We start from the raw sequence: 20,150 nt of genomic DNA on the forward strand, positions 1-20,150 counted from the left end.
TATTTTAAATGTAAAAACATGCATGCTTGTGACTAATTCATTGTCTTTTGTGATAATGAACACCTAAAAACAAAAGTCCAAACAGTAAAGGGGTGTATAAAACATAGCTCATATAAAATTAGTCACAATTGTTCACTGTTCTCACGTATTTTTAGAAAACCTGATGAATTTAACATTGAACATCAGTACAGAAATAAAATTCCCTTTTTATAAAAACAGAACTACAAAACGTGAGGCTAAACAATTTGGATCTTGGATTCAAGTACAGCTTGTCTGTGTTGTAAATGGCTAGTACATCAAGAGGCCTAACATCTGAAGCATCATCTAAGCTGATCATTTCATAGTCATTAGTTCGCTTGACATATGCATAAAAATGCTCATCAAAGTACTCAATTGAAAGAATGCAGATAAACATCAAAAAGGACTCAGCATCAGCCCGTGGTATGATGTGAATTATCTCACCAAACAAACATTCTCCACAGTGTTTGGTTTTAAGTGGCAGCACACCACCTGTTCTATATGTTAGGCCAAGTACAGTATGTGAAGTAACAAATAGTGCACGGTGGTACATGTTAACTGGTGATCTCTGTAAAGATGCTTAGTAAATGATTTGATGTTGTGGTAAGTCCTTGGACAACCATCCTGGCTGCAAATAAGAATGAAGTTCAGTCCCTTTGACAATGCATGTATTTCACGAAGATGCCAAATTAGCTTCTTTACTTCTGTGAATTGTGACTGTCGACATTCTGGACAAGTGTACATTATGCTGTGAATTGTGATGCTTTAACCTTCGAAATGAGCTTCAGTACCTTAGCTTTCCGGCTAGTTGAGAGAGGCATGTCATAGATGTGTTCAAAGAAGCAGAACATGGAGCTTAGCTGACATGGATAGGCCAGGTTACACACCCAGTAGAGCTTAAATAGCTTGTCCACAGCAGATGTCAGTCCTTCTTCAAGGGGAACAGTGATTCGGTCACTCTTTCCAATGATGACATGTTGCTTTGCGGCAGCCCTCAGATTTCCAACACAGATTAGCTGGGGCTGGTGGGTCTGTGAAGGACAGACATCACAAAGAGAAGCAATGCTGCTTCCAGCCTAAAATGTAACCAAACAAAAGAAACCAAAATTTGAGTTTAATCAGTTGTTACTGCAAACACTTACTAAAAATACAAACGACCGATTTAACAGTTTCTAAATTTTATGTTACTCCAGTTAATAAGCATGTACACAATTACATACTTTCACACTTGATTAAACTAAATCAGCCACCTTCAATGTCCTTTATGATTTATTTGTTTACTAAAAAAGGCAAAATGTATCTTATAATAAAATTATTCTAGATAGACAGACAAATCGATAGATGGACTTACTGGAACAAAATCAACAAGGAATGTTAATGCAAACTTCACTCAACATCGACTCATTGCGACTGGTGGCAGAAGATGTGTAAGGACTACAAGCATAGTGTAACACTTCTCATCTGAAAATGAGACACAGACACAAATAAAATAAGATTACACAGAGGCTGTAGCATTATATGTGAAATCTAATGAGAGTTATATTTGAAAATATATACCTTCATTCTGGTTTTCCATGTCCTTAAGAGATGCAAGATCACCTGTCTCCATGATGGCAATTGCCTTCAACTTGGGAATGATGGTAGCCTCCCATCTTCTTAAGAACAAATCTCCTTTTCCCTCAAACATTTTACCAAACTCTGTATCAAGCTTTTAAGAAACAAAAAAATGAGACATTTTAATTTAGGTACATAATACCAGCTATAACACCCAAATTGCCAAACTGAGTTCCAAACAGGCCACAGACCTTTTTTCACTTTTATCATAAATTAACTGACTGAGAAATTCATATCACCTCCATGAGTGCACATGTTTTTCAGCTAAACGGTGTTATATAATAACCCTTAACAATATTATCAAGTTATTTACATTACACATGGCATAAAACTGACAGTGAGCCCTAATGAAGAAGCAAAATGTAATGTACCTACCAGAGTTGGCATATCCAAGAAGCGTAGGTATTCCTCAAAGATTTCAGACAGGGAGGGGGAATGTTTGGCTATCCATGATCTGCGCCAGGTGAAGGTTTTCTGCATTGCTGCTTTGATCGATGAAATGTTGTCTGTAGAAGGCCTGAGCCTTTTCATCAAGTTGATCCACTCACTTGTCCCACTACCATCTTCCTCCTCCTTGTCCGGATTAGGACCATCTTCACAGCGTCGTTTGTGTGACCTATAACGCCGCTGACCATCTTCTAGCTTTCGACGAATGTTGCGCAGTCTCATTTACAAAAATCCAGAATGAGAATCTGGATCATAAAAGTGCTCCTGGCATAAAAAAAAAGTCAAAAGCATAACAGAAAAAACAGTAAGAGCAGCTATTGGTAAGATAATGTTGTTAATAAATAAGAATAACATACATCTCTGGAAAAAAACTATATATTTTTAAATGTTGTACTAAAGCTAAGACAAATGTACCAAACAAATCACATAAAAAATACAATTAATTAGATGCCACTTCACTTTTTACTTTTGGCATTTAACTGCAGTACCAAATTAAGAAATAAAAAAAATGGCATTTACAAAAGATGCTAGGGACACTGTTGCGTTTGTTAGTCTTAAGGATTTAAATTTTTTTTGTTTCAATCTCTAGTTTTCAGATTTAGCTTATGTACACAAATACACTAATTGACATGAAAAAAAATATCTGAAGAGCAGTTTTATTATTATTTAAATTTGAGCAGATGCTTATCCTTACATAAGCTAACCACAACATAAATAACATAACATGCATGAGCAAGAATCATGCCCAATTTTAAAAACAATCAATATGTTTTTGTACAATCTACAACTGAGAACCAAAGCATGTGCTTACAAATCCTTCCCCGTTTCCATCCACCTGGACTCTCAGGGAAGACAGCGATGATGTTCTTTGCTAGAGCCACTTTTTCAGTACTTGTTGGATAACTAATTAATAGAAGAACAACAAAACCAACTCAAAACTTAAATATAAAGCATTTACTCTGCTGTACTTTAACAGTGTTATACAAGCCACTATAATTTGCTGTATTTTTTTTTTTTTTACTTTTCTTGAATATGTTAAAAAGGTGGTTTGTTTTACTCACAATCCATGCTTCTCCACCAGGTCAGATCCGCACACTTTAACAAGCTTTATTCTTGCTTTTTCTGTCACAGTGCCTTTGGTTTTGAGTTCATCAAGTGTCTCTGGTGCTTTCTTTTCCAAAATGGACCTCAGTTTTTCATGCTCTTGTGAAACTTGAGTATGCTGCACAAAGAAAATCAGCATCTACTAAATGTACTTTCTAAAAAAAACACAAAAAAAATTGTGGGTTGAATTTCAGAATTCTCACAACAACATATCCAAGTTGTTCTGCCGATGCTGTTTCAATAAGATGCTCAGTGTTGCCAACATCATAGATCTTCCTTGAATATTCTCTCTCATCCCTGTAGATGGTGGCAAGAACTTGAAAAAAAAACTTGTTGCAGTTTCTTGGTTCTGAAAACAAATTTGAGAAGAAATTAAACATGAGAAATCTTAAAAATATAGTGCCTTAACTCTCTATCTCCAGCACGCCACTCTACTCTCACAGATAGCTAACTAACTGGGTTATCTATGCATTTTTTAATTTGATTAAACTATTGAGTAAACTATGGAAGCATGTTCCCGCCGCCTAAAAAAGTAAAAATAATCCAGCACATTTTTTTAATTATTATTAAGTAAACTGCTCTCATTATTTTGACATACTAAGTCATTATTGTGAGATAGTAAGTCATTATTTTGAGATACTACGTCATCATTTTGTGAACTGTTTTCTGCTGTAACAGTAAGGAGTTGACTAATTGAGTTCCACATCGCTGTTCTGCTCAATTATACACATACATACCATACAGAATAGTCGGAGCCACTGCCACTCTCTTTAACACACTAAAATAAAGTCCAGTGTGTTATTAAATTAATCTAATCTCTCCGGAGGCTTATTTTGATATTGTATGATTCTTCTAAAAGCACCAATATTTCTCAATATCTCAGAATATTGAAATAGTATCTAAAAATAATGACATACTATCTCAAAATAATGAGATAGTATCTCGAAATATTGAGATAGTATACCAAAATAATGACTTAGTATCTCAAAATATTGAGATAGCAGTTAACTTAATAGTAAAATTATTATTATTTATTTTTTTTAGGTGGCAGGAATGGGCTTCCATAGTTTACCCAGGCAGTTAGCTAAGCTAGTTAGTTAACCTAGGTTAGCTAGTCATGCACCAAATTTAGCCAGCTAGTTAATGTTGAGCTAACATTATTAAAAACAGGCTGCTAATACCAGCTACGTCCCTGTTTTGGCGCCATTTCCTGACTAAACAATGAAGTCGAGCTAAAGTTACACTAGCTGGCTATCTTATTTGGAGAACTAGCTAGCTAACACAAATTTACAACTTAATATAGTTTAAAATCCAGCATTAAGGCTAATTTAGCTAACCTATGTTGGCTTACTAGCTAGCATTAGTAAGTGTTACCACTTTCTGGGGGACACTCTGTCCGGGCCAGCTGCCTTCCTGGGGTGAAGTCTCCTCAGCTGTCTCCTTACTTCGTCTGCAGTAAAGTTTGGTGGACTGGTGGAGCTGATTTGTCTGCCAGCTGATAGTGTTGATGATGAAGATGGTGGAGGTGAGGGTGGTGTTGGTGCTGATGAAGATGGTGGAGGTGGGGGTGATGGTAGTGGTGATGAAGATGAAGATGGAGGAAGTGAGGAGGATGGTGCTGATGAAGATGATGATGGAGGAGAGAGTGGTGGTGGTGATGAAGATGGAGGTGAGGGTGATGGTGGAGTTGGAGGTGATGGTGGTGGAGATGATGGTGATGATGCAGGAGGGTAGGAGGAGGGGGCAGCAGGAGGACATTCAAACCTGTTGTAAAAGTTGTTAAACTGGTTTGCTCTGTCCACACCCCATCTACTGGATTGCCGTTGTTGTTCTTGCACCCAGTGATGGTTTTCATAGCACCCCAGACCTCCTTCATGTTGTTATCTTGCAGCTTTCTTTCCACCTTTTTCCTGTAAGACTCCTTGGCCTCTTTAAGACGTACCTTGAGTTCCCTCTGTACGCGCTTTAGCTCTACCAGATTTCCATCTTTGAACGCCTTCAGATAGAAGGCGTCAGGGTACTGGGTCTGCAGCGCTGCGACGGTGGAGTGGATGACATCACACGCCGCCTGCACGTCCGCTCTCGGCTGAATGTAAACACAGACGAGGATCGCGTGAGAAAGCTCCCGCAGCATGTAATAAGGTCGGAGACTCACCGCTAAAAGTTCAATATCCTGACAGCAGATCACCTCCTTCACGTTTACATGTCCAGGGTTGCACCATCTGTTGTTAATGAAGAGCGCGATCCCCCCACCTTTCCGCTTGCCGCATAGCGCCGGGTCCCTGTCCGCTCTCACTGTAGAGAAGCTGGGTAGCTCCACGTTAGCATCCGGCGTGTCGGGGGTGAGCCAGGTCTCGGTGAAACACAGCACGCTACACTCCCTGTAGAGCTTCTGATTCTTCACCAGACAGGCTACCTCGTCGGTTTTGTTGGTCAGTGAGTTTACATTCCCCATAACCACCGACGGAACTGAGGGTTTGTACCTCCAGCGCTTCTCCGTCCACTTAGCCGTTAGCTTAGCCTTTAGCTTAGCTCCGGCCCTGCAACCGCGGTATTTCCTTCTCAGTTCCACCGGTATTGTGTGGACAATGCCCCCACGTCCCGCGGGTCATAGAGCCAGCAGTTCTTCACGGGAATAAACCTGATATTCCTCGCTGCCCCGCATGCTTACGATAAACATATCCTTAGGATATAAATAAGACGCACACTAGATGTGTGTAGTAGCACAGAGACGATAAATAAACGTAAAAAACTTGAAAAAAACACACAAAGGAGACGGAGTTACTGGAACAGGCAGCCACTCGCGTCGGCGCCGGAAGTTGTACATGGGCACCACATTACATTTAATCCACCGGTTGACACTTCATTAGAGCGTTTTTTGGGCCACGGTATCGGTACGGTTTCGATATATATTAATATTAGAGCTTAGATTACCTGCCCAGGGCGCCGAGTGGTCCAGCGGTCTAATGCGCTGCCACTATGAGCGGGAGGTCACAGGTTCGTACCCCCTTTCATGCAGCTTTACCATCAGCTGCCGGCGCTCAGAGGGAGCAAAATTGGCCCTGCTCCCTCCGGGTGGGTAGATAGCGCTCTCTCCCTATCACGTTTTAAGGTGGCGCCGGGCGGCACGAGGCGTCTGTGAGCGGATGAATCGGACCCTAGCCACTGTGCTTTCCTCCGAGCGTGCTAGCTGCTCAGGCAATGATTCATCAGCAGCAGCTGAAAAAAAAGGGCTGACTGACCTCACACACGTCGGAGGAGGCGTCTGCTCATCCACATCCTCCAAGAGTCACAGGTGCCACCGGTGATGGGGATGCACAAAAAGGGGTGGGTCAATTGGATAACCAAATTGGGAAAAAAAAAAAAAACAGTTTATCTGCCCGGACCCGACCCGACCCAAGATTTCCCACCACATTCCTCGGGCACCAGGAAATAGTCTGTGACACAGGCACCTATTTTTAATGCTATATTTATTTTATATAAAGCTCTGGCATGATAATCACAAAATAACCAAATATCCAAGTATTATCATTAACAAAAAACAAATGAAATAACAAACTGAAAGTAAAAAAACATTTTCGTTTACTAAAACTAATAAAAACAGTAATTAAAAGAAAAAAGTAACTTAATGGAACTGAATTGAGAGTTTATAAAACTAACTACAATGACCTGAAATTGAAAACACCCTTAGTTTTTGTGTTTGTTAATTTATTTATAAGCGCTATTTCCACTCCAGCAGTTGAAGAGCAGGTGGTGTTGATGGTAGTTGATCATTTTGGTGAAAATTGGGGAAACCTGTAGAGTTCACTCTAAAAACCAACTAAAACTAACTGAATTGGATGAGAAAAGGTGAAAATAAAATAAAATTAAACTATAATGAAGCATTCAAAACTATTATAACCTTAAGTAACAAAACAAACTGTTTAAAATAATCACCAGTTAGAATGTTATAATCATGCAGATCTGGGAGCTTCTCCACTTGTCCGCGTTTGACGAGTAGCGCTGTGTTTAGCTGTTCTTACACATTTTTATTAACTGCAACACTCTTTCAGTGTTGCAGTGTTCATTACATTATTCTGAACAGATTTCGCTTATTCAAACAGCCGAAAACAGCCAGTTTATGGTGGTGTGGAGAAGGAGAAACACTCACTGCAGCCACCAACTGCTTGGCCATTCAGTACCAAAATTAAAAAACGCGGGATATGGAAGACTACTGTAGAGACGTTTTCCTGTTTCTTTTTCCTTCACGAGCAGCCCGAAGTTCCTCTTTCAATTGAAGAATTTCCCGTGCACAGCGAGGGTTACAGCAGGTCTCCCCCTCCTCCTGCGGCTGGGACACTGTAGAGCTTAGATTCTCTGCCCGAACCTGACTCGAGTTTGGATCGGGCTTCGGGTCGGGTTTGGGCAGAGAATCTAAGCGCTACAGTGTCCCAAGAGATTTCCCACAGCATTCCTAGCAAACCCACTCCAAATAAGACTTAAAACTAACTGAATTTGAAGAGAAAAAGTGAAAACAAAATAAAATTTAACTATAGTAAATTGTTCAAAACTATTATAACCCCGTAATTTACAAGTTAAACTGTTTAAAGAAAGGTGCCCCAGTTAAAATGTTATAATCACACAGCTCTGGCCGCACAAGCCAGCTGTTCTTAAAAAACATTTTTTATTAAATACTAGGTTTATGCTCCTTCAGTGTTTCGGTGTTAATAATTACCATCATTATGAACAGATTTCGCTCATTCGAACAGCCCGAAAACAGGCAGTTTAAGGGTCGGGTCGGGTCGGGCTCGGGCAGAACGTGCACAAGCTCAGGCAGGGTCGGGTCTGATTTTTTGGGCCCAATCTAAGCTCTAGTACACTGGGCTTGGCTGTGACTGTGACCCCAGGGCGGGCTGGGTTGGACTGTGCTGTCGGATATGTCTCCCCACACACTGGGCAAAAAAATAATAAAAAACTTAAAATTTCAAAAATTAGTAATGAAGGTGAAAATATTACTTAAATGTAGCTGGATTACTTAGTTATCATCGCAGCACTGTCCGACCTGGACGTTATTACCGCTTTCCTCGACCCTGTACGTTCTTTTCACCCTCATTGGCTAAAAATATATTTAAATACAGTTCTAACTATCATCTAAACACACGGAAATCGCCAATATTCGCCCTTTCCCTCCCAAAAAACAGCTAAAATCCAAAACATAACCAATTACCACTGACCTAAATCACTGAAACAAAGCAAACACCCTCTAACTTTAATAAACAGACTCAAAACGAACTTCTTTGATGGAATCCTGAAGTAGAGATAAGTTATAGAGAGACAGGATACTTCATCTTCAGCAATTAACACTTTATTAAAACAGAGCTCTGGGAACGACTTCCACTCACAAGGAGTTCATTTCTTTCTTACACATACAGTTTGACTAACAATCGGCTGGTCTTGACGACCAGGCGCTAACGGCCAGATCTTGCAAGTAACGGACCTTTAATACAGAGAAGTATTTTAGATAACTTAATGAATTTGTGTCCTTTGTCTCAACTGCCTTCCTCCGCTATGTACAGTGACGTCCTTCTGTAGATCCTTCAGGCGCGCCTTTATCTGTGCATGGATTCTTTGGAAGTCCCTCACGCTGAGTTTTGTTTGGGTTGCAGGCAGGTTGTTTAGGAATTTGAAGAACTTGTGGATGTTTACTAGATTAATTCTTATGGTCGTGGGTTTCATTCTGTCTGTTTTCAGAACCTCCACCCACCTGTAAACAATAGAACATAGAACAAAATACAAACACAAACAAAGTGTTAATTTAACTCCACAGTTGGATAACAAATTAATGGTAAGTATAACTTACGCTAATTAAAGATAAGTATAATTTTTAATACTTACTCTGCAATATTCGTTGAGTTGGCTAAAAAGGAAAAGTCCCCCTTCAGGAGCTTGCCCTCTCCTGCATACAAAAGAAACCTGCGGACGTGGCTCCGGCAGGTTTTGCAGTTGTCTTTCACTTTGCTTGAAGGATTGGCCCCAACACAGAAGACAAAAAAGTCTTGTAGGACTTGTTCTGTAGAACATAATTTTTACATGAATAAAATAGTTAAAATTGGAAAACATTTTTGCCTTTAATATGAAAAATGATAATAGATGCACGTACCATATTTTGGGGCATGCTCTGTTTCAAAATCATCCTTTCTGGAAAATTTATTTCGGAGCTTCTTCTGGGGGCTTGCCATGTAGAGCTGCGCTATCCTGGAGAGCTCCTGGCTTTTATGCTGGCAGTCCTGCCTGGGGCATTCTCCCTTCCCCAAACCCAGACGTGCCTTGAGCTCCTGATTTTCTCTCAGAAGCCGCTGGCAGTCTGTTTTTTGAGCAGTTGGGTGTGAGGTCCTGGGTGGTCTCTGCCGGCGCTGGCTCTGGTTTGACATTTGTGGACATTTCAGGTGTTTCAGTGTCGGGTGGGATGTCTATGGACCTCCCCAGGACTTCCGATTTCGGACTGGAAGTTCGCCGAGGTCCCTGGCTGCAGGCTGGGTCCGCCGCTGCTGGTGCGTCGGGGGGTGGTTGGGTCCATCGGTCATCCTGGGTGGTCTGCCTGCCGCCCAAATCCAGCACGCTGACCATCAGCACCTGGGGATGGGTTGCCCTCAGTTTTCCTAGCTGCTCCAGGATGTATTGTTTTTTGCACCTTGTGACGATGCTCTTAGCTTCATCGGGCTATAAAACATGTAAACACATAAAAAGACATTAGCTTATAAGTATCATTACTAACGTATTACAAAAATCTTGAAATAAAAAGCGAACAATTTGTTTCACATACCGTTTTATCAAAGTGGCATTCTGCGTAATGCCTGTCGAGCCTTTTAACCGTTTTCCCGCATTGAGGCTCTTCACATCGGAACAACCCCTTTACGCTAAATATTAATAATATATTTTAGTTTATGCAATTCCGTATAAAAATATGTATAAATAACATTTTTACAAGTAGTCGAGTATTAAGTATAAAAGTTGCTATTCTGTTATGTTTTATAAGTAGTAATTACCGTCCGCTGGAGAGGCTCAGGAGCAGGGCCTTCTCTTTGGGATTCGCCACGTTGTGGAATCCCGTCAGATGCTTAGGAAGATTCGAGTATGTGACGTGGCAAATAGGGCACTGCTGGTGCCTCATTGTGTCCTCTAACCAAAAATGTGCCGATTTCTGGAAAGAAAGTGGATTAAGCCCTTTAGCTTACTCTTGTTTTTTAAGGAATAACAGAGCGCTGTTAGCTGTGCCTCGCTAATTCTTCTTCTGCTCTCTGACTTCACGTTCACTCTTGCGCGGTAACAATATTAAACAAGTATAAAATTTTGGTAACCATGGGACGTACTTCGGGCGAGATATATAGTTATAACCCATTTATATATATATATATATATATATATATATATATATATATATATATATATATATATATATATACGTATATATACATCGCCTAGTCGCCCTGAACAACCTAACAGTAGTTTGGTCAACATGTGAATTATAGGTCTTCTTTAAGTTGCAGAAAAACACTTTGCTGAACAAAGACACTTTTGTGAACACATAATAAGTTCCTAACCATAGGATAAATCATATTATTCAAACTACTATTAGTTTAATGAGGGCTACTAGACGGAATAATAATATGGTATAGGTGCCCTATGTATAATATCTATTTATGGTTATATTTTCTTAGCATTTACCTTCTTGATTTCCTGCAGGTTCTTGAAAAGGAGATCGTACTGCAGCAGATCTTGTTTGTTGCTCACCTTGTCTAAAGTCTTTCTATTTATGTATTCTGAAAGCTTTCCATAAATTGAGGTCATTCACAGCTCCTCCCTGTAAAATCACTCTCTGACATCACAATGGACCATCCTGATTTCTGTATAGAAGGGTACTTCACACTTGTAAAAGCATTTGAAACTTCATATGCAAATTTCAGTTTTAAAATAATTAATTGTAAAATAAATAAGATTTGTTGAAGAGTTTATTTGTTTATAGAATGATAAAAACTTTTTTTTTTACTTTTTCAAAATGAGTCCAGCAAGCATTCTCATTCTACTACAAAATATTAGCCAATTTTTACAGAAAGTTTTGTACATATTAAAGGAAGAAGTTACTGATGTTGAGACTATTTGGGCCAGATTATATCTGGTTCTGTGTAGAAATATAAGACAAACACATCTGGTTGCTTGAGCCACATAAAACTACCCCAACAAATAGAACTTACCAAATTTTACTCAAAGGTCAGAACTATGGTTAAAGTAGAAATTGTGACATTTCTTTTTAACAATTTAACAAAAGATCCATTAGAACTAAGAAATCTTCAGGATTCTTTCAATATGTAAGACTGTTTTACACCAAGAAACCGTATGTTAACAAGTGATTCTTAATTTGGCTAGTTATATTGGTATATATTATTATGAAATTAAGTAGTCCATATTTAAGTTAAAATTGAATAATAAACTTCGATTACTGATAATGAACTGAATAAGGTGAGCTTTCACTTAATTGATCAATAGTACCATTTCGACCACCCCAAAGAGAAGCACTTACTCCTTGTATTAAATAATCAATGCTTCACTTTGTGATGGTCACCATGGGTATTCAAACAATTTTGTACTGACAAAATTTACCATGTAAGTTAACACTGTTCACAAATTTACACCAAATTGATACAACCTTTTAAACACTGTATGTAATAAATGCTAAAATTATACCAGATGGATTTGGTCCTCACTGTTGATGGTAAACTTCTAGTGATGCCCCAACTTGTTTGCACTTACATTTAAATTTAGGTAAGATGGCTACAGTTAGAGTGGCACTCTATAAGAGATGTCAACAGGTTTACCAGCAACATGTATTGTAGTTGTTAGAGTCACTTCAAACTGCCCCAACAAATACCACATATTAATTACTAATGACTAATGAAATTAATGGAAAGAGTCAAATGACCAATACAAAGCCCATGCATTTTTACAAAGTACCAAATGAGGCTGATAAAGTATTGGCACAGCTGTCCATTCTTCTAAAATCAGGAGTATTAACTGAAGCTTATCATGCTTTTAATAGAATAAAGTTCCTACTGTGCATAGAAGGCTTTCTACTGGATTTTGGAGCATTGCTAATAGGATATGAGTTTATTCAGCACCAAGAGAATTAGTGAGGTCATGTATTGGATGGAGAACAATCACTCCAGAGAATACAGTTCAACTGCTTGACAGACCAGTACTGGAGGGAGAATTACACCTGGCTTTCATTACACATAGACTACTACAGTCATGCATAATTCTGTAGTCCAAATTTGTGCACAGATTTTTCAGCAAAATGTGTTTGGTTGATAGTGTCTATTCAAATAACAAAAAAAAATTGCACTTACTAATTACTATGGAAAGGTCAGTGCCGTTGTTAGAGTACCAATTGTGACATTGATTCCGGTAGAAATTTATTTTTATCTAAATTTCATTTAAAATATTATGGTTACATTTTCTTTACATTTACCTTCTTGATGTCCTGCAGGTTCTTGAAAAGGAGATCGTACTGCAGCAGATCTTGTTTGTTGCTCTGAAGTCTTTCTATTTATGTATTCTGAAAGCTTTCCATAAATTCGACCGTTTCTGTCTCAGGAAGCCACTCAGGTGCTTGTGCAGTCTCTTGTCATCTCAAGACTTGACTACTGCAACTCTCTACTGGCTGGTCTTCCACTGAGAGCCACCAAACCACTACAATTAATTCAGAATGCTGCAGCACGACTCGTCTTCAATCTTCCGAAATTCAGTCATGTGACTCCTTTGCTGCGTTCCCTCCACTGGCTTCCTGTTGCCACCTGCATCCGATTCAAAACCCTGACGCTGGCCTACAAGGCAAAAAACGGACCAGCTCCTTCATACTTGATGGCGATGGTCAAAGCCAGATCTGCACCAAGAGCTCTTAGAGCTTCCAGTACGGCTCGGCTCGAACCTCCATCACTCAAAACACACAGAAAACAGACATCCAGACTCTTCTCTGTGCTGGCACCAAGGTGGTGGAATGAACTTCCACTGGATGTCAGAATAGCAGAGTCACTCGCCGTCTTCAAATGTCGACTGAAGACACATCTTTTTAAAGAGTTCCTAAACTAAAAAAAAAAAAAAAGAGGTTCCTAGGGTTCTAAACATGATTAAGTTCTATGTATCTCTTGATCCTAGTCTACAAACTAGCTTTGGATAACTTAAGTAACTTTGAAGCACTGTTGTAAGTCGCTCTGGATAAGGGCGTCTGCTAAATACCAAAAATGTAAATGTAAATGTAAATGTAAATTGAGGTCATTCACAGCTCCTCCCTGTAAAATCACTCTCTGACATCACAATGGACCATCCTGATTTCTGTATAGAAGGGTACTTCACACTTGATATTCATATGCAAACATAAGTTTTAAAACTAAATATAGCTGCAAGCGGCAATAAGCAGGTTCAAGCACCAACTGGCACGATGGTGCCTAATAGAGCATAGGATGATGATGTGTAAGAAAGTCTAATACAATTGGAGACACTCTGTCACATTTATAGGTTCTTAAATGTCTTTCACCTGTTATCAATGTTGAGCAGAGGCTGTTAAACATGATCAGTGTCTAAATTCACAGGCACATTTATTGAAGTTTGTAGAATATTCATCAAGCGAGTTAAAATTAGGCAAAAGATCTGCTTTTGTTAAAATCTGCAGGACATCAAAAAGGTAAATGCAACGAAAATGTAAATGAAATTTTGATTTAAAAAAAAAATTCTACTGGAATCAAAGTCACAATAGGTACTCTAACAACAACACTGACCTTTCCATAGTAATTATTAGTAAGTGCTATTTGTTGGAGTTGTACAGGAGTAAGGAGCAATCAGAGACTCTCTATAGAGGAAAAAAACTCCGTTCAGAATCTGCTCTGAATCTCAAACCACTCAACAAAGTCTGAAATGTATAAAACCAAACATTTTTATTCTAAAAAGTATAAGACATTAATAGTGTAAAAAAAAACATAAAAAAATGGTTGATCCTTAATAGAATGAAAATTGTATTAATTTCCCAAAAACAGAACAACTATAACTGTTTCATCACTGCAGAGATAATTATTAAAGCTTATAAACTGCAGTTTTAATCATTTTAAACAAGCTCTGTGTGTAACTCCAGCATCAGTAGCAGTAATGCTAGTAGATAGAGGTACGTTTTCATCCTATTTTAGTGAAATACTTCGTTCTACTTTGTAAAATTAAAGGAAAACTCCAGAGAAGTAGTTCTACAGTGTTTTAAATGAGAGTTTTAGCTGTTTAGCTCCATTCAGCTCCATGCATTGAGGACTCCCTCGCGGGCTCCCTCTAGCGGTGATGGGGTATAATGTGATCTAGCGGGGGAGGGGGCGGGGCTCTACATAACCCGGATGAGGCTGAGCTTCCGGGATCTGCAGTTCTCTCGGAGCACCGGAGGAAGAGCAGGATTAGCTGAACTACAGAAGGTATGGAAAAGATTTTTGGATTATTATGCTTCTTCACAGAGGATCATTAAAGCATTTAAACAGGTGAAAACTCTTTCAGTAATGTTGAGCAGTGTGATGTTGAGCAGTGTAGTCTGTGTTAGAGCTTTAAAAAGAAGATAATAACCGTAAGTGGCTCTCAGTTCAGGATCAACGCTTCCCTGCAGGTTTAGTATTTAATTACGATCCTTAGTTTATACTAATTACAACACCTGACTCAACTAACAACTAACTAATCAACTACCTGCCCTCACTGAGGCAACAACCAACCAGAAACACCCATTTATTTCACTGCATAATAAAGAGGGTAAATGTTAAACGTGTTACAGCTGGTTCTGGAGTATCACTGACCTGTTTTAGTGATTTAATGCTGTGACACTCTCAGCTCTCCTCAGTAAGTGCAGTTAGTTCATTATTGGGCTCAACTGTGTGTAAAATTCTCCCAACTTAAAGCCGGAGTTCTTTGGTGTTGCGCCGAAAACAGTCCCTGCTAATCTCTGCAGCGGCGCCGGGAGGTCAGTTCACTCCGCTGTAGCATTAGCTTAAAGTTAGCATTTTTCTCATTACGCCCCTTAAACGATCTCGAAATTCAGAGGATCCAGTGATGTTCAGGAGTAAAATGTACACAGAATAACAGTACAGGGTTCTGAACAGATTTATTTAGCACAGAATGTGACGGAGGCGTTTTTTTTAAAAAACCCATTCATTTTTCTCATAGGGAAAAAACGCTTAGACACCGTAAAGCCGTACGAGCATTACAGAATGATGCACGGCTTCAGGGGTCTATGTCTGGTGCAGCAGCAGCAGCTCTGACTTTTCTATCAAAATAAAAGTCTGCCTGTTAAATATTACATTTAAAAAGAAATAATTGTTTTTGGAAATTATATTAGTGAGGTAAGAGTCAGGTAAGACTCTGCCACTAGTGTTTTTATAATCATGTTGATTAGCTTACTGATTTAACCGAAAACTCCCTATTTTACTGTAATAATAAACATAATTAAAAAATAATTTTAGCTACACTGTTTTATTAAACAGCCCCTTAACTGATACATTTAATAATAATAATAATATAATAATAATAACACATGACACTTTGAGAGACTTGACATTGCTAAAATACATCAAAATCATATAATTTATCAGAATGGAAAAAACTGTGAATAAACAGAATATAATAATCTGTTATTTGGCTATAATATTTACTACTGAAGCAAATGTAGCACAGTAATAAAGTTCTACTGTAACTATATTAATATAATTTAATTAGCCATTTGTTTAATGCATTTTAATGGTTAATAATGTCTAAACTTCTTCTAAAAATTAATTAAAGCATAACTTAATAATTTTACAGCGTTTATTACTGTTGTAAGTGTAACAGAGTAATAAAATAACTTTGTTTTAGATTAACTTTATAAAATGAGGCACTTTAATGCTGTTAAATGAAGTTTTGGCGGCCCCTGCTGTTTAGTGGTGAACTGCAGTTACGCTACGTTTGGTCTTTCTGAGCCACCGTACCTCAGCAGCGGTCTGTGTGTTTCTGTGCTGCGGGTAGGTGCTGAGCTCCGTGTTTTATGAATAAATAGTGGTTAAAAACATGTTTAAAGTTAAAAATACTGCTATTAATTCGAGTATAAGACAGATTAAAAATTGTTTTTGTAGATAATTCACTGATTTAGGTAATAGTTAAGAGTTTATGAGCTTATTTCTCTCTTCTCTGTTAGAAGTTAAGTGAAACTAACACGAGGCTCAGTTTTCCCTCCACTGTCTGTAGCTGTGCCAGCAGAATATCAGATAATCCTATTATTATTATTATTATTATTATTATTATTATTATTAATTATTATTAATTATTATTATTTAATGAGAAATATTTTATTTATTTATTCAGCTCTGTCTTAACTGCAGTAGCCGCTCCAGTAAAAAACGGCTAACCGGCGGTGCTAACTGTATTTCCGAGCTGAATTAATCACTGTTTTTAATAACTGATTAATTTCTTACTGCTGGTTAGGGTTGGTAGGATCTGTGGTTTGATATTAGATGTGAATTATGGCTGTAGTTCACTCAGTATAGTTATTTATTACATTCACAATGCCGGAATGTATTTGCTAGCTAGGCTAACAGACTGCAGATCTTCATAGAGATGGCTAACGGCTAACTGGCAATGCTAACTGTATTTCCGAACTAAATTAATGATAGTTTTCTAATAACAAATAGGTGTGTTTGTGCTGCTTAGTATTTGTAGATCCTGTGGTTTTATATTATATGTGTATGTGGATTATGACTATAGTTTACTCCAGTCTGTAGTTATAATACCTTTACAACACCGGAATGCAGCTGCCGAATTACGTCAATATCGGCCCCCATACCGATATTGTATCGGATCGGTCCCATCTCTAATATGAAGAAATGCTTAATAAAAGTAGTGTAATGAAGAAATTCATTGTTTAATTTACTGGCAGCATCTTTTATGTTAGGGGTATAGAGTATATCGATAAACGCAAAACTGTATTACCCAGCAACACTTGTTTTAGTACAGATATTACAGTCAAACCTCTAAAATCCACTGGTTTTGTTTATTGTTCTAGTATAAATCATGCTGTCAGTGGCTAAAATAAATATATTTTTATTTATAATTCTACTTGTATTAAAGAATTATGTGTTCTGGATCAGAATATTATCATAAAGTACAGGGGTTCAATTGTATTTCTTAAGAACACTCGCTTAAAACAAGACATTACAAACAATTCAAACAAGAACCTGATTTCAGCTATGTGATGCTACCAAAATATCCTAGAGTAAAATAACATTTAATTTTTATTTACAACCAGTTATTTAGCTGACAAGCTAAAGTTATCAGTGATTTGTTTATCCGGGTAGCAAATGTTAGCTAAAATTGCAAGTGGCTAATGCTAAAGTAGTAGCTTGTGTTAGCTAGCTAGCTAAAGGTATCAACATTTTTTAAATCTGTAGCTAATTTCAGAAAGCTAGCTAAAGTTGCAAGCACTTTATAACAGGTAGCTAATGTCAGCTAGCTGCAAGCATTATATTACCAATAGTTAATGTTTGCTAGTTGCAAGCAGAAAATATTCTGTGAACCGGTTTTGCGGCACCAGGGCCTGGAAGATCTGCTGTGATAAATGGAACTATGAATTCTGCTGTCTACCAAAAGATCCTGAAGGAGAATGTCTGACCATCTGTTTGTGACCTCAAGCTGAAATGAACTTGGGTTCTGCAGCAGGACAATGATCCAAAACACACCAGCAAGTCCACCTCTGAATGGCTGAAGAAAACCAAAATGAAGACTTTGGTGTGGCCTAGTCAAAGTCCTGACCTGAATCCGATTGAGATGCTGTGGCATGACCTTAAAAAGGCTGTTTATGCTCGAAAACCCTCCAGTGTAGCTGAATTACAACAATTCTGCAAAGATGAGTGGACCAAAATTCCTCCACAGTGCTGTAAAAGACTCGCAAGCGCTTGGTTGCAGTTGTTGCTGTTAAGGGTGGCCCGACCAGCTATCAGGTTTAGGGGTAATCACTTTTTCACACAGGGCCATGTAGGTTTGGATTTTTTTTCTCCCTTAATAAATGATGTTATGTAATAACAAAAGTTTGGGAGAAGGACCACGCCCGAACTCTACGTTCTAACTCCACCCCATATCAATCAACCGTCCTATAAATACCTCCCCTAACTAACTATCTCTCGTGACGAAAGTTTGCACCAGTCGAATCTGCCGCACTTACCTGCTCGCATCTTGCTTGCCTCCGACCGTGAACCTCACTTACTGCCTCTGACGAGGACCTCTTCCCTCATAGCCAGCCTGTCTCTGCTCCTGCTCCGCCTCGCCGGGCTCATCGCCCAAAGTCAGTTATCTCCATTCCTGCTACTCCGGGTTCTACTCCGGCTTCTACTAATTTTTCCTCCCGGGTCGGTCGTCCTCACCAGCGCACCCCCAGATCTCGGCACTCCCGCTGCTCTTCCCCCCCACTCCCCCTGGTCGAGCTCGCCGGCCCCTTCCCCAGCTGAGCGCCGTTCATCTAGTAAATCCCAGCCTTCTCGCATGCCCGATTGGACCATTGTCAAGTTGCAGCGGGATTTGAAGGACCATGGCGTTCCTTTCCCCCGTTCTGCTCCAAAAGCGGAACTTTTCGCTGAACATCTGAACAGCGCACAGGAGCCGCACCGGCGTCGCGGCCTGATGACGTCACCTGCTCAACTCGCCGCCGCTGCAGCTCTCGCGCCCCTGGCGCGGCACCAACTTTGCCTCAGCGCCTCGTCTCTCGTCTCTCTTCCCCTCAGTCGTCCAACTCCCCCTCCCTCAGTCGTCCAACTCCCCCTCCCTCAGTCGTCCAACTCCCCCTCCCTCAGTCGTCCAACTCCCCCTCCCTCAGTCGTCCAACTCCCCCTCCCTCAGTCGTCCAACTCCCCATCCCTCAGTCGTCCAACTCCCCCTCCCTCAGTCGTCCAAACCCCCTCCCTCAGTCGTCCAAACCCCCTCGCCGCTGCAGCTCTCGCACCCCTGGCGTGGCACCAACTTCGCCTCAGCGCCTCATCTCTCTCGTTTCCCTCTTCCCCTCAGTCGTTCAAGCCCCCTCTCTCAGTCATCCTCCTGCTGTTCTCCAACAGTGTTGCCAACTTGCCAACTTAGTTTTTGTTTGTTATTGAGAGTTTAAATGAACACACATGCTCTTCAGTTTCTCCTCAGCGAGCAGCAGGTGCTGCCGCGAGCCCCGCCCACGACACACACAGTGCAGTCTCAGTCAGACCACACACTCACACCGCTCCTCAAACACGCTGCAATGAACTGCGCATACCTAAAGCCGCCGCTGACTGTCAAAAAAAAAAAAACTTAATCATGTAATTTACGTTAAAATGGAGTTATTTTCAGAAGTCTCTGCCTATTTATAAAAGCAACAGATGTAGTTCATTTGTTAGAGTTCATTTGTAACATTTCTAACATTTAAGGCGTTTTTAATCACAAATTGCAGCCAATGGCTACTTTCCTTACTGAGCAGTTGGCAACACTATTCTCCAACCCGTCCCTTCCAGCCAGCCTTTCTCCTTACTTTACTCTGTCAATTCTCTCCCCGCCTCCTCTCTCGCCGTTCCTCACCGGGCTGCAGCACCCGCTCAGCTCCTTGCTGGAGCTTCCTGACCTTCATTCTCCATTTACAGCGCCGCCCCCTCTCAGCTCGCGCTGCGGCTCATCTCCAACACTGGAACCCTGCTACATTCCAAGACGCCCCGGATCTGGAACTTCATTGACGTGTGTTTGCGAGACGAAGCTCCCCATCCCGCGATGGGCCTGGCTGTCTAAGGCTGACGTGGTTTCGGCTTTCAAAATCCTCCCTCTCCATCCTGACTCCTGGCGCCTTTTCAGAGTCCGTTTTTCAGTTCACCTTGCTTTCGGGTGCAAAAGTAACCCCAAGCTTCGACTCCTTTGCTAAGGCGCTCTGCTGGATTTGCTTAACA

The 20,150-nt window shown here is 39.9% G+C and overlaps 2 protein-coding genes and 1 pseudogene across 4 annotated transcripts in view; 1 reads left to right on the forward strand and 2 right to left on the reverse strand.

Moving 5' to 3' along the window:
• The window catches only part of LOC125801351 (uncharacterized), a 56,192-nt gene extending 51,018 nt beyond the window's left edge, over positions 1-5,174 (reverse strand). For 2 of the 3 annotated variants that reach the window (XM_049477936.1, XM_049477935.1), the window contains exon 1: positions 4,558-5,174. In XM_049477936.1, the coding sequence (XP_049333893.1) occupies positions 4,558-4,941 (384 nt within the window). In that variant the 5' untranslated portion in view covers positions 4,942-5,174. Of the gene's footprint in view, positions 1-1,226; positions 1,727-2,007; positions 2,344-3,389; positions 3,533-4,557 lie in introns of those variants that run through there. The other variant, XR_007438677.1, reaches the window with a different exon arrangement.
• The window catches only part of LOC125801484 (zinc finger protein 239-like), a 236,224-nt gene that overhangs the window by 98,610 nt on the left and 117,464 nt on the right, over positions 1-20,150 (reverse strand). The window lies entirely within an intron of this gene.
• Positions 1-20,150, forward strand: part of LOC125801174 (zinc finger protein 271-like) — a 166,422-nt pseudogene that overhangs the window by 18,020 nt on the left and 128,252 nt on the right.

Source organism: Astyanax mexicanus, chromosome 4 (genome assembly GCF_023375975.1).
Source record: "Astyanax mexicanus isolate ESR-SI-001 chromosome 4, AstMex3_surface, whole genome shotgun sequence".
NCBI lineage: Eukaryota > Metazoa > Chordata > Actinopteri > Characiformes > Acestrorhamphidae > Astyanax > Astyanax mexicanus.